This window comes from Lynx canadensis, chromosome A2 (assembly GCF_007474595.2).
Source record: "Lynx canadensis isolate LIC74 chromosome A2, mLynCan4.pri.v2, whole genome shotgun sequence".
In the NCBI taxonomy this organism is placed as follows: domain Eukaryota; kingdom Metazoa; phylum Chordata; class Mammalia; order Carnivora; family Felidae; genus Lynx; species Lynx canadensis.
The window spans coordinates 97,864,265-97,880,153 of record NC_044304.2 but is presented as its reverse complement, the minus strand read 5'-3'; the positions used below and the strand labels follow the sequence as shown (position 1 = coordinate 97,880,153).

At 36.4% G+C, this 15,889-nt stretch overlaps 1 protein-coding gene across 5 annotated transcripts in view; it reads right to left on the bottom strand.

The window, feature by feature from the left end:
• PPP1R9A (protein phosphatase 1 regulatory subunit 9A) overlaps positions 1-15,889 on the bottom strand; it is a 333,913-nt gene that overhangs the window by 35,369 nt on the left and 282,655 nt on the right. For all 5 annotated transcript variants that reach the window (XM_032592406.1, XM_032592402.1, XM_032592403.1 and 2 more), the window contains one exon: positions 88-245. In XM_032592406.1, the coding sequence (XP_032448297.1) occupies positions 88-245 (158 nt within the window). The remainder of the gene's footprint in view (positions 1-87; positions 246-15,889) is intronic.

Here is a 15,889-nt window from a genome sequence, read left to right as displayed (position 1 = left end):
TGCAGAAAAATCATTACCTTCAATAAGCTGTAGGAACAAGGATACAGCTCAGCACTGCAAAGTCAGAAATTGGTCAAAGGTGCTCACCTTTCGTTCCAGACTGTCTTCCCCATCTGTTGAACTGACACTATCATAGAGTCGTGTCCTAGAGGGCCTCTGACGTCTGTTCTTCACAGAGAGCTGGGCTCGGGTTTTCAGTGCTTTTGAATCCAGGCGCTCTGTTTCGGGGACTGCCTCATTCAAGTCTAAGAGAAGAATATTGCAAAATAACCAGTGAGGGGAACCTTTGGACAGGATTGACCACAGATGCTGATAACAAAATCTCAAGGTAATCAGTAATACTAGGCAAAATATAGGTGACAACCATGCCGGCCTGATACCCTGCAGGTAAGAAATAAATCAGTGAGGTTTTGGAGAAATGTACAAAGCATAATGGAAGAAACAAACACCAAAGATGACCAAGGCAACCAAAAGATCTAACATCCAAAGAGCCAGCACGATCCTCTGTGGGCCAACTCACCACCTCTAATCTTGCTGCCTGGAGTCCAAGTCAGGACTCAAAGTTACCATCTTTTTAAATTTTTAAAAAAAATTTTAATGTTTATTTATTTTTGAAAGAGAGAGAGGACAGAGCATGAGCAGGGGAGGGGCAGTGAGGGAGCGAGACAGAATCCGAAACAGGCTGCTATCACAGAGCCCAACGCGGGGCCCGAACTCACAAACCGTGAGATCATGACCTTAGCCAAAGTAGGATGCTCAACCGACTGAGCCACCCAGGTGCCCCTCAAAGCCGCCATTATAAAGGGGAGGAGGAAATGTCACCCATCCATCAATCTATGTAGGCACTGGCTGAGGAAAAACTCTTCTCTGGTTGAATTTATCTGGAATGTTATTGCTCCTTAGAAATAATGTAGTTTGCTCATCCATCCTTTTTTATCTTTTTAGAGTGGCAGTCATTAAATGAAGTCATAATGTTCACAGAATTAATAATTAAGTGCTTCTGGATTTAAACTATTAAAAATAAAGCAAATAACTGAGTTGTAGAAAATTAATAGGTACTGGAATTAATGGAATAACACAGTTTCTTACAGTAGCATTACCTGAGGCAACTCCTTTTCATAGTGCTAGCATGAAGGTGTACTCTAAATATATTATAAGACCAAAACAAGGAAGCATCTCAGGATATACCTCTCTTACATGTGGAATTTAGCATCTGGCATACGGTTCTAACAAATAATATTAAACCTATTTTTCCTAGGAAATACATCCTTTGAATGACAATATTTACAGAAGGTTCTGACTTTTCATTTCCTGTATTTGAAAGAAAAGTGAATATTCAGAAAAGTCAGATCATTCAGGTATATATAAAGGACAGCTAAATATTTTCTAATTAGTAGTCTATTGTTTACATGTCAATGAAGAAAAAATAATCTCCTTGATCACTTTAATTTCTTCCTTTCAATAGAATCTAAACTTGCAGCTGCTGATTAAGAGTTCATTAGTTGTGATAATTGGGAGATAATCAACCTTACAAGCTCTTGTTTACATATAAAACATGGAAACACCACCCAGATGAAAGCAACAATATAATTAGATATATCGGCGTACAAGCATGTTTCACAGTTTATCTATCTCATATTTGGACTGTACCTTCTATGACAACAAAGCACAGTCACACACACCAGCTCATGTGTTCTTCACAACAGCCCTACACAAAAGAGCAGCCAAGGATGTTTATTTTGTCCTCTCCTGTAGTTGAGAGACCTTGAGTAACTTGCCCTCTTCTGCGTGGCTAGTTGATGGATAAGCAGCCAAGATTTTTCTAGTTTTTTGACCCCCAGGCTACTACCCTGTGCCCTCCAAATTCAGCTAGTGTTGAACAAGCTACGAGAAAAAGATTTTATTTAATGTTCAGTGTTTTGGGATTGTAAAATCACATAAAACATGACTAATCTAGGAAATTCATTTCTCCAATTGGCTACATACGAAATATTATTATTAATCTTCCACATATGTGTTAAGAAAGCATAAAAAGGAGGACATGTTGAAAGCTAAGGAAAAAATCATTTCTCAGATGATTTATTTGGTTGGTTTAATAATAGCTTTAGTTACTTGGTGACAAGAAGACCCAAGGAGGAAGCTCATTCTAAATGTAAAATGGCTGTAAAATGGCTCCCTCTGCAATAGAATCCTGGCCCGGGAGCACCCAACATAGCACCCACCATCTAGGACTGCAATAGCTGCCCCATCGGTAGGTACTGAACAAAGAAAGTAAGGGAACATGAAAGCTACTTAGCAGGGTTTAGAGTGTAGAGAATTTATCCTGGGGCTTCTGGCTCCTTTACTATTCAGCAATTTGCCTGGTACTGGTATCAGACAACTCCCAGATAGCAATCTGGAATATCTGCTTTAATGTCAGCTAGCACTGACTAGGTGCAAACTATTGGAATTACATCTGTTAAAGATGAAGTTAGCTGGAAAAACCATGCCTTATGTCCATTATCCAAGTGGCCAACAAACACCTGCATCCAATTAATTTTTGAGGACCTGAAAACAAAGGTCTTGGGGTCACTTTATAAGAGTGATTCATGAATTACAAATCAGCAATTTATATTTCATTCTAAGCACACATTTTTTTGAAGTAAAGAATCAGAAAAAATGGGATGGAATGGAGAACTTTCACTTCAACAGCTTTTATGCCAGCAGAAAGCTGGAGAGAAAGTGGTCGAGAGGAAGCAACTACTAAAGACATCACTAACATCCCCCTTAAGAGTATTAGAAGAGGTATGTGGAACAGAAGGAAAATGTGTACAGAACTTATGTGGCTGGGTAACTAGAAGCTAGCTTTGGCTACCATGTCATATAAGAACCAGAATATTACAACTCAAAAGAAACTTAGGGATTCTAGCCCAGTCTTCTTTCCCAGACCAGAAATCCAGGTTCAAAGGTTACTAACTTGTTTACTAACTGCATCACACAATTAATCTGTGGAAGAGACTGGATAGAGCTCAGCCCTCAGAAGCCTCTCCTTCTGGAAGGTCACTTTCCAGTCTGAAAGTAAACTTCACAAGTAATCTTTTGCCTTCATCGAATTGTTTAGTCTTGCTTTATGTTCCAAACAAAAATACAAGTCAGGGGCTAACTCTGCAAATTTCCATAAGTATATAATATTTAAGGAAGAAAAAAACCCTGAGGGATTTTATTTGGCTTTGTATATATCCAAGGAATAAAATTCTTACATCAAAAAATTAGCTGTCAGTTTTGCGGATGGCGCCGTGGCCAAAGAAATCCAACTGGTTCAACGTTTTCTAAGTTACACGCTCCTGAATGCAAGGGCTTAGGTGGCTGCATTCTCTCATGGTTTTTCACTCTCTGCAGAGACCTTAATCAATAACGTAACACTGCTTTTATAATCCCAAGACCCTGGGTCCTTCCTCTACCTCTTCTCTCTAATCTATCGAGTTCTGTCCATAAGAATCAGAGGAAAATTTCCTTTTCATCTCTCTTTTTCTCTCTATTCTTTTTCCAGATCCTCTAGTTTCTTAAAAAAAAAAAAAAGCCTATCTCTGACTCAAATGCAGCTAGAAATACAAAAAAAGAGCAAACTCAAATGGATTAATAAATATAGACAAATACAGACAAGATATGAAGAGGTTAACCATAAAGCGTGGGAAGGACTCCACCTCAATATACCTGCATTTTAAGACTAGTTTCAATATTGCTTCGAATTGGATCCTTTAAAAGGATTTAATGGATTTGATTATGATTTTAGCAGCTGTTATGAAAAATGTTCTGTGAAATTAGGATGTTATATATCATATTACACAGTGATTGGTTCCCTACAGTAATGCCATGAGTCATTCAGTTTTTTCACTAGATTGACGTTATTTTTGACGTAAATGGAATGCTGCCCACAGATCAGATATAGATGGCAAGGGAAGGAGGGGAACGGAGCAGCCTGATGATGGGGTCTGCTCTGCATTCTTACGTGCATTCTTCTCCTCAAAAAAAGAGCTACCTTTGACTATCACACATAACGCTATTATCAGCTACAATGCTGAACATCATGAAACACTTGGTGGCATTTTAAAACTTGAACAGTATATGCATATCACTCACAGTCACTCCAAGATCGTAAAAGATGGGCCCATGGGGCTTGGGGTTGATCCACACTGCATTCAGAGGTAGGCTTATGTGTCTCAGGTGCTGTGAAACAGTTACCATGAGAGTGATCTGGAGTTAGTCTTCTTTGAACAGAATCCAGAACCGTGGCTCTCTGGCACCGAATTGGGCAATTTCCCTAACCTCTCTGTCCCTCAGAATCCCAAAGTGCAAAATGGGCATGATAATAACATAACAATAATAATTGCGTTGTTATGAGAACTAAATGCATTAATAGATATGCCGGTGCTTGGAAGAGGGACTGCTACATAAACACTCAATAAATGTATTTTACTGGCGTGGAAAGGCTAGCAAGATATCCTTACATGACTAAAGCAAGTTGTAGAACAATATGTACTTTCATATTAAGTACTTTAAACAGAACAACATAAAATAATTTTCCAATGGTAAATATATGCATATGATTTAACAGAAAAAGAACTGTTAAAATACACTTCATACTGATGATGGTGGTTACCCCCAAAGAAGGTGTTAGATTTGGAGAGCTTGGTCAACACGTAATTTTATCTTATTTGTAAATGTTAAAATGTTTGGTATCATATGTATTTTTTGCATTTATATATTACTTACACATTTAAAATTAGTAAAAAAAAACACACATTCATTTTTTATAGACATCTTAATTCCATTCTAATTTTTTTTAATTTTATTTGTTTATTTTGAGAGAGGGCAAGAGAACATGAGTGGGCTAGGGGCAGAGAGAGGAGGCAGAGAGAATCCCAAGCAGGCTCCCTGTTGTCAACACAGAGCCCAATATGGGGCTCAAACTCATCAATGGTGAGACCATGACCTGAGCCAAATTCAAGAGTTGGACACCTAACTGACTGAGCCACCCGGGTGCCCCATCTTCATTCCATTCTAATCTGAGAGCTCTAGTGTTTCAGGACTGAATATTTCCCGATGTTGTTATTAGCCCAGGAAACTTTGTCAAAATCCGGGTGATTATCAGCCTGCCCTGTGTGAGAAGGCTGGTCTTTAACGACATCTATGGAGACCGTTTGCCCGCATTGCTCCTTTACTAACTGCCAGATGATTTGGCCGGATGAAGGCCCTGTGGCTTAGCTTCCAGTTGCTACTTCGTTTTAGTATTGCACAGGGGAAGATGTATTGAATCGGATATGGTAATTTGAGACCAAGTTACAAGACCAACTTCATCTCTTATGACAGCACTTTACTTAAGAACCCACCCATGGCCAACTCTCACCCCGGACTCTATTAATTTAGTTGCTTTCCTTATAGTTGCCTAAAAGTTGATAAATTTTTACACCCCAAGTACTATTTATGAAATTTTAGGAAGCTAATTTCTTCCAGTTTCAGAACAAGTAGGAGAAGATTAACGCTGTTTCTTAATCTATTAAGTAGGTCCGAGTTTACTGTTGTATCAACTGTACATTTCATTTGCTGATGTTTGAAAAATATTAAAGAATTACTTTTTTATACAGGTCATCTGTATGACCTTTGAAACATAATAACTGAGTTATTTGTTTTAGTTTAATGCTTCTCCAGTGCAGTCTGATATCCAACTTCACCTTCTTCAGCTTATAGTTAACTTAGTTAGCTCCCTGTTCTCAAGAGGGCAGAGAAGTCTAAGTTCTGTTGCCCCTGACTCCTTAGTAATGCCACTAGACTGCCCATAGAGATAGTGGCTATAATTCAGAAAAACAAAACAAAGCAAAAAAAAAAAAAAAAAAAAAAAGCACCACCACCAACTATGTGAGATAACCTAAATCCCACCAAATATCATCTGCAACTCTTATAAGAGTCATTGATTCCGAGACTATGAAAGGATCCAGAATTTATATTTAGGTAACAAGAAAAGGCATTAAATATCTTAGGATGCCTTTACTGTCAAACATCTTTAGAATCCGACAGAAAAGTACTAAAATTCAAAGAATTGTAAAATTTAATCAAATGGGCAAACTGGTTGGAACTGAGGCCTTCTGTGAGTAGAACCATGAGGTCATGTGCATTAAGCTGGGTCTAGGAAGGTGGGACATGTAAATGTCCTCTTCTTGAAATTATAGCATCTTTGACATAGCAACGATAAACAAGCTTCTGTGTTCTCACAGGGTGGCCTACAAAAATCTAACCAGTTTTCTCAGTCAAAAATCTCTGGATATACTTAGTAATCCCAAGCATGCTACATAGGCAACACCTCCCCCCAATTATATATCATGATATAATAGTTTCCTTGATTAGTATAAGAATTCACATCTTATGCCTTTGGTAGGAAATAACCTCAATTACTTGAAATGACAGTTGTTGGCTTCCTTAATGGGAAAGTATCTTTCAACTACAGGAAGACTAATTGCGTACAGCATTAGAAGATTTAAGAAAACTCAAAGGTTATGCTACTTGTAAGCATAATGTAACAGATGCATGAGAATTTAAGTACTTGCAAAGACTCTCAGTCACTAAGAACAGTAGTTAAAAAGGAAATCAAACGTAACAAATTTGTAAATGCAATTTAAAATGTTTATAGGTGTTTAATTAGATAAGTTTATAAACAGGAACTAAATATTATTCAAAGATCCCTTAGTGATTTGCAAACCAAATTTAAAAACTTAAGGAACTAGATTTTTGATAATGTAGCTTGAATAAATCAAACATTAATTGTAAAACCAAAATAAATATCCAAGTGACTTTTTGGATGGTCATACGGCCTTTACTGTCATCACAAAACTCACAGGCAATAGGGTTTTCCACGTACCTATGTTCTAATGTTTCTTAAGCTTTCTCATATGTCACATTTCCTGTAGGTTCTCAGACATAATTAGTGTACAGTATTGAGAGAGAAAATTATTTCATGTCCACTGGAATTCAGTCTTGATATCAGTGTCCTGCCTTAACAGAAAAAACCCTAAGGATTTTATAACTGCTGAAACAATTCGGCTGGACGTTGTTCAGAGCCATACACGCAAGATAATCTTCTGGTCCTAATTCCAGAAATCTCTGTTCATTGTTTCGTTTTAATTTTAAAGATGCTGTGACACCCTGATTGAGCACGTCTCCCTCTTGGCTGGTAGATGGCTTAAGTGAAATCTGTGGCCCCCCCTGAACAAACCACAGGAGCCCACCAGCATGCACTGTATACATAAACCACTCGGGCAGCATATTCTTTTGCATCCTCCCATCCGGACTTCCCAGGCTGTTTTTCACAGTTCTTTTTACCTCAGCATAACTGTACAGTATCTTCCAGTCTATGTGATGAGAATTTCATAGTGAACCAGAGCACTGTCTATAAAATGTAAGAAACACTTCAGGATACAACTATCTTGTCAAGTTTCCTTGAAAAGGTGCTATATCTCACATTTGAGTTAAAACTATCATGCGGCGCCTGGGTGGCTCAGTCGGTTAAGCGGCAGACTTTGGTTCAGTTCATGATCTCACAGTTCATGAGTTCGAGCTCTGCATCGGGATCTGTGCTGACAGCTCAGGGCCTGGAACCTACTTTGGATTCTGTGTGTGTGTGTGTGTGTGTGTGTGTGTGTGTGTGTGCTCGTGCGCGCGCGCGTGTCTCTGCTCCTCCCATGCTTGCTTGCTTTGTGTCTCTGGGGGGAGGGCGGGGAATGAATAAACGTTAAAAAATTAACAAAACAAAATGGTCTTTACTTCCAGAAGATCATAATCTACCCTATAGTTTGATTCCAAGCAAACAAAATTTAAAAGTCAAAATATAAAGCAGTCTGCTTTTCCTACAATGGATAGAAAACTACTAAGCTTAAGCTCTTTCTGACAAAATAACTTGTTTTCTATCAAAACAACTTCAGATATCTTCTAGTACGAATGCATACCTCACTGGATTGAAGGGTCTGGTGACTTCTGTGAACTTATAGAGAGGCGGTGAGAAATAGGAACCAAGGAGAGTTGTCATTTTGCAACTGAATACCTCCTTCTGAATGCCTCCTTGATTTGGCAACAAAAGTCTTAATGACTTACACAAAGACAGATGCAAAACTTGCAAAAAACTAGACAGGCAATTTAGGTGCTTTGCTTTTTGATTAAGAGAACAGATTTTGGCTCTAATGATGTGCCAGAAAACAATCAATAAGTATTGATTTCTCATTCATTTGGCTTGTTCATTAAAATTTTCCATAGTGATTTACCGGGAATGTTCACTCTTTAATTAGTGCAACTCAATAATATTTCATGGTCAAAATTATTTATCGGGGATTAAAAGTTGCTGAAAATGATTTGTTCAGGAAAAATGAAAATGATGAAAGTTTACCAAGAAATTATATCTGTATGCATGATAAAAACAAGCTTGAATCCACTCCAGAATTCTCTCCTGCTCCAATTTAGAACTAAACAATGTGACAGCATGGAATAATTACCTCATTGCTCTGTATCTAATGCTCTTGTAGAAGACACTCCTGATAATGTAGTGCAAGCATTCACTTTCCTTTTAATGACTTTCCATTTAATGAATTCTGGCTTTAATCATGCCTTTAACCTTATTTTAAAATCCTGGGTTCCAATGCTAAAAGTGAATGCTTAATGTACTCTCGGACTCTGTTAGAAAATAAATCAAATGTGGTAGGGGTCTAGCCCGGATTCATATCCACAGGTATCTGAAAAGAGCCACTAACATTGAGGGCTCAGGGAAAGGTAAAAAGGACAAAGACAACATATGATTACAGCCTCAGGATAAAATGATTTCTTGGAGGAGTCCAGTGACCTTAGGAACCTCCTTATTGCTGTAAATGTCTGCTTGGTGTTGGCTTTTTTCCCCTTATTAAGCCTTAAATTTTATAAGTCCCCAAAAATCTTTTGTGGTTTTCCTCATTCTTCCCTTTCAATTATGCTACTTAAAAAGTTCTCCTTTAAAATATCTTATTTACATAAAAATTATACCATATACATAAGTCATATAGAAAAAGAAGGAAAAAGACACCCATGTTCCTACCATCAAGCCTAAAAAATAAAATTAGTATTTTTGAAGCCCTCTCTATGCCTCATTTCTAGTTGTAGCCCCTGTTTTTTCTCCTAGTTATTTCACAAAAGTATTTCACTGATTGAGCCACCCAGGCACCCCTGTCTTTTGGTACACATTGCAAGAACTTCTGAAAGCATATATACATGTAGAAGTAAACATAGTGGGCCACAGACTTGGCATACCTTCCATTTTACTGGATGACACCAAACTGCTTTAGCAACATAGTTGTATGAGTTTTCTTTTGTGCTGGCTATCACATATTACCGTGAAATTTTATATTTGCAAATCATTTTATTTAAAAAAAATTTTTTTTAACGTTTATTTATTTTTGAGAAAGGGAGAGATAGAGCACGAATGGGGGAGGGTCAGAGCGAGAGGGAGACACAGAATCCGAAACAGGCTCCAGGCTCCGAGCTGTCAGCACAGAGCCCGACGCGGGGCTAGAACTCACGGACCGCAAGATCATGACCTGAGCCGAAGTCGGACGCTCAACCGACTGAGCCACCCAGGCACCCCGTAAATCATTTTATTTTTTACTAATGAGATTGAATGCTTACCAAAGTCTACTATTCTTTTTTTGTGAATTGATTGCTTATGTATTTGTCCATTTTTCTTTTATGTTAGTTGTGTTTTCCTATGATCATTGTGAGTTCTGAGCATATTCTGCATAACACTCTTTTCCTTAAATGGGCTACAAATATATTCTCTCATTTTCTGGCATCTCTTTCCATGTTCTTTATAAAGATACTATAGTGTCTTTCAATGATCAGGTTTTCTTAATATAACTGTGGTCAAATTAATAAATTTTTCTTATGATTTGGAATTTTTGTGTTTTAAATCATATACACATTCTCCTACATTTTCTTCAAAAAGTTTGAAATACTGCCTTTCATATTTGAGACTTTAATCCATTTGGAATCTATTTCATGAATGATAGGAATAAAATTGGATCCAATTTTATTTTTTTTCCATGTAAATGGTCGATATTCTCAGCACCATTTATTAGTCCATCCTTTCCCCACTATTCTTCAGTGTCAGTTCTACATTAGTCTCAAATTGTCATGAATGGGTCAGTTTCTGGACTCTACTCTGTTGTACTGATCTATTTGTCAATTACTGAGACTACACACTACCTTAATCACTTTTACTTTATAATGAATCTCAGCATCTGAGAGAACAAGCTCCCTCACACTATCCTTCCTCAAGTATATCCTGATTATTCTGGGCCAGGCTCTTCCTCCATACACATTTTAGAAACAATTTACCAGGGCGCCTGGGTGCCTCAGTCAGTTAAGCAGCTCAGATCATGATCTTGCGGTTCATGAGTTCGAGTCCTGAGTCAGGCTCCTTGCTGACAGCTCAGAGCCTGGAGCCTGCTTAGGATTCTGTGTCTCCCTCTCTCTCTGCCCCTCCCCTGCTCACACTCTGTCTATTTCTCTCTCTCTCTCAAGAATGAATAAATGTTAAAAAAAAAAATTAAAAAAAAAAAAAAAACTTGCCAAGTTCCAAACATCAAAAACAAAGCCCTGTTCAAATTCTCAACAGAACTGAATGAAACCTATAGGTTAATATGGCATTATGGCATGTTTACAATATTGAGGTTTCCTAACTCTTCCAATTTATATAGGTCTTCTTGAATGTCTTATCGTGGGTCTTGAGCTTCTTTTGCTAAATTTATACCGGCTACCTTATACTTTTTGTTGCTATTTTAAATGGCTTGTACAAAAATAACATTTTCTGTTTGTTAGAATTAACGGATATATATATGATTCTTGGAGGCATCCATCCTGCTAAACTCTTATTAATTCTAAAAATCTGCATTCTTGAACATTTTTTATGTATTCAATTTTATTATCAGTGAATAATAATAATTATGCTTCTTTCTTTTTATTCCTTATATCTTTTACTTCTTTTGCTTGTCTGGTACTTACTAGGACAACACTGAATACAAGAGGTCATAGTACATTAAGCAGTGAAATGTTAACAGTATTCTTAATTTTTTTAAAGGAAATTCTTGATTTTAACATTTCATCACTTAACTGATGCTTGATAGACTTGTTAGCTTCACATATCAAGTTAAGAAAGTTCTAGTTTAATAAACTTTTGATCGTGAATAAATGTTCAACTTCATTAAATGTCTTCATCTAAGAAGATGGTTATGTATGTTTCTCCTCTAAATACATTATATATATCTATATATCTATATATCTAGATATCTAGATATATAGATATATATAAATGTATATAAAATACATTTCTGGATTCAGTATTTATCTCTGTGAATAAGTAGGGTGTTTGTTTGTTTGTTTAATGATGAGAATCCTGGCCAGCTAGTGGGTATTTACTCTGCCTACCTTAGAGTAGAAAAGGAACTCTATTCCAGAACAAAACTGTGTTACACACCTTAAGTCTTATAAAAATGTATTAACCCCATCTGCAGCTTAACTGTTTGTTAAATATACAGACCTGTAATCCATTAGTTACATAGAAAACCATACCCTAGGCATTTGCCAAGGTGTATAAACTCTAACTTATTGCCACTCAGTATTTATTAAAAGCTCATTTAAGAACTACAACACCTGTAGTGTATAAAAATAATTAAAAAAAAACCCAAACCCCAACTTTTTGAAGAATTTTATTAACTCTTTACTCAGTAATGCAGGTCACACTCCAACTGCAGAAGACTTTTTTTTTTTTTAATTCTAGTATAATTAACATACAGTGTTATATTAGTTTCAGGTGTTATGAAAGATTTTTTTTTATATCCAATTGCAGTAGGGACTCATTCCCCTAAAAAATAATTGTTAGGACTTCACATGGAACCAATAAATGGATTGTTTTTAATAAAATAAGGAAGGACTAGCAATACAGCTGGCAAATATCAAATATTCAAATTTAAAATACTGGTTATAAGGGAGAGTCACCAATATTCTTTCATGTTCATAAATTCTGTCATCATTTAAGAGAATGTTTTTAATCATACCGATAAAGTCTGAGGATTAAAAAAAGAATCAGTTGAATGGGAAAAATATTAATGAATATTCAGGACACGTTCTTCTGCAAATATTCTAAACTATATCTGTAGGTATCCACAAAAAGAAGAAAAGTTAATATAAGAAAAGAGTAAATTGGAGAAAAACATCCGCACTTGACTAACCCAAAAGAAAGCAAGAAAGCAGATAAAAATAACAAGGATGTTTTTGTTAGATTACAAACAAATAGTAAGAGCTTAGATTTAAACTCAACATATAAGTAAATAAATAACAACTTTTAAATGCATCTTAAAAATAAAGAATTGGGAAAATTTAAAGAGATTGAGAAATTGTAATAAAAAAAACCCAACTATATGCTGTTTACAAAAGACACTGAAAGTACACAGTAGAAGAAAATGATATACCATACAAACACTAACCAAAAGACAGCTGATATAGCTCTTTAAATATAAGACAAAGTAGATATTAAAGTGAATTACCAAAAATAGAGACATTCTCTGAAGATCAAAGGTCAATCTGCCAAAGAAGATACGACGATTCTAAGGTGTATGTACCTACTAACATCACCTCAAACGTATAAAGCAAAACTGACAAAACCAAAAGAAACCAAAACAATTATAGGGTGAGATTTTTTTTAACATTCTCTCTCAGTAATACATTCTAGAAGTTTTAACCATGGTTACTAAATTTGTCTATACATGAAAGAGCACCTGAGCACCAAACTAGATTAACAGTTAAGTACTGTCATGTCTTATTCATCCTCTCCCCAATAATTTAAATTAGTTTTACACAACACTACATTATATATTTGTGTGATGCCATTAGTCTAACGTTGAAGGCCACTGTGAAAATGTCCTAATAACAATCACCAATTAAGGATGTTATTAATATTAATATCACTTTTGCTCCAAATCATGCATTATTTGTGCCAGTAGTTGTACTTCACTTAAGCAGATGGTTTGTTTTTTTATCTTAGGAACACTGTGAATGATGTAATGAACAAAGTTTCCCCCTTTCCTTCTGACAACTAGAAAGCTGAGAGCCAGGTAAAAGGCCTTGCCTCAGAAATACTATAAGCATGGTATAAATACTTGCAGTATTTCTGGTTCCACTCTTTCCTCACCCTTATTGTTCTTTCTTATCTTGCCACTATCAATTTATCCAATCCTGTCATATAAAGGTGTCTCCCCAAGTTACTTCTAGGCAATATATGAATGAATGAAGTATAAGGATAAAAACACATGGGTAAAAAAGGTAGATACTCTTAATGGCATCTGGTTACCTGGCTCTTCCTGATAAAGACTTTATTTAAATCAGAGTAAATTTCAAAGAAGTGATTGAATTCAGAGAAATCAGATTCCATGCAAACCAATAAGCTAACCGCTGTTTCACAATAAGGAAATATATGTGGGTGGGGCCTGATGATCAGAGAACTGACTGGCTTGAATATCTAAGCAGGCTCACAGTTCCACTGACATGTCCACAAGGCCTAGGTTTCAGACCAAGCGTCCTGGGTCCATGATTCAGGTGCAGACTACCATCTTAGGGATGTACTTTTAGGAAATCTAGAGCTTTATTGCAACAGTCAGACCATTTTGTGGAAAAAAGTGTAAAGGAAAGGAGAGGAAGCGAGAAGGTATTATTTTCATATCCTTATACTCCTTTATCCAGGACATACTTAAATTACCTGGAAAGTAGCTGAGAAATTTTTTTTAAAGACACCCAGGTTTCAGTAATTAATTCCAGATACAATTTATGCTGAAAGTCTAGACTTTCTTACAATCTGCCATATTGCACCTTCAGTCCATTTCTTCCATGTGAAGAAAAAGACTTCTGGCACAGTTCTTACTAGAGCTACAGAATGGTAAGTAACTAAAGAACTATGAATAAAACGCTTTATATAATCTTCCATGTTTACACTTTAGGGAAAATAACATTTAGTGTTCTCTAGTGGCCCAATGGTTGAGTAAGTGTGTATGAGAAAGAAGAAGCATTTGGTAGTAATACCCAAAATTCACAGGGATACTTGAACTACATTTACAAACCTATAAGTGACCCAGTTCCTGTTATGCCTCCAAAGTATCAATGGGTCATGGTGCTTACAGAAACAAGTATGAATTCTTCTTCAGGTATTCAAAGCCTACTTTTGGTCCAAGAATACCCTGTAGCATACCTTTAACATCAGGTCTCATTCTTTACCATAAAGTCTATGAATCAGAAAAAAAAATCATTCTAATTTTATTCATTTTTTCCCTTTTCTTCAAACTCCTTCTCATCTCTTAAAATGTATCTTGTATGTATTTGTCCTATGCCAAATACTTAGCCTTCTCCATCCTTTATCCTATAAGTTACATGCCTTGTTGTATAGTTAGCAGGGACAAACACTGTTCTTTCTACCCCGGAGCCATCTTTCTTCTTACTAGTCAGTATGCCACTAGGCTTTCAGGGTTCAAAATACTTTTCTAAAGGTATCAAACTTACTTTTAACCTCTCGAGGAAGGATAATCATAATCTGCCTTCATATGTAAGTTTTATCAATTAGTTTTAGTCTTTCTTTCATTATCTCTATGGAATATGCATAAACTTTCACAAAAGAGCCTTTGAAATATTTGAAGATGAAAACAGTTTCATCTTAAGGATCCTGGAATTTCTGAAGTTAAAGTGATCTCCAGGGAATTTAATCAAACTAGGACTACAACCCTTTTCTACCAAGATCTCTCTAACATGACTGTTCTCTGCTCTTATTCTAATCCTGACTTAAAAACCTGGATAGTCACAGACATTTCTAGTCACTAAGGGCCCTTGGATACACAGTAGAGAACTCTTACATAGACCAGCACTACTGAGGCACTAAGAAATGACAAATACAAGAGGTGCCTGGGTGGCTCAGTTGGTTAGGCATCTGACTCTTGACTTCAGCTCAGGTCATAATCTCATGGGTCATGAGTTCAAGCCCCACATCTGGCTCTGTGCTGATGGCAAGGAGCCTGCTTGGGATTCTCTCTCTCTCTCTCTCTCTCTCTCTCTCTCTCCCACTCCCCCTCTCTGCCTCCCCCCACACCACCTCAAAATAAATAAACTTAAAAAAAAGAAAAAGAAATGACTAACATAAAACAAGGCAGGAGGGCAAAATAATTACTTTTCATGTCTCAGAACACAAGAAAAATAATGCGTTTATTTAATAAATAAGTGCTAATTAATAACTCTTAATAATTAATAATCCTTAATAAGGACTTGTCATGGCTCCTGGTGAAAAGAACTGTTCTATTTCTTTTATGTATTATGATAAGAAAAATATATTAGAGGATATTAAGTTATGGATTTGTATATATATTCTATCAAAATTTTAATGAGATACTTGGATAGGCTTGGTTTATAGAGAGAAGCACACAAATGGTGCTCAAATAGAACTGTAACTGTGGTAAACTTCTGCATGGCCTGAAAACGATTTTATCACTCTAAAAACTTACAATACTTCAATGTTGAGAGTCACGTAATTAATCGCTCCTCATTTGGGAAGCCCATTCCTGGAAGAACATGAGTCCTGTGAAGAAATGGCTGCTTATGTGTCCTTCCTTTCCTCCTCCTCCTCCCTTTCTGCCTCCTTCACTCTCTCCTTCTTTTCTCCTTCTTTCACTATTTCATTCTAACATAATTTTTCATTGACTTTAAATGATAATCCTTTTACTTCACTGAGCTGCCTCAAGGCCTAAAAATATGCTAAAGCACTCACCCTATCAATAAAACACTCCAGTGCTCAGAAAGCAAGTCAGAACTG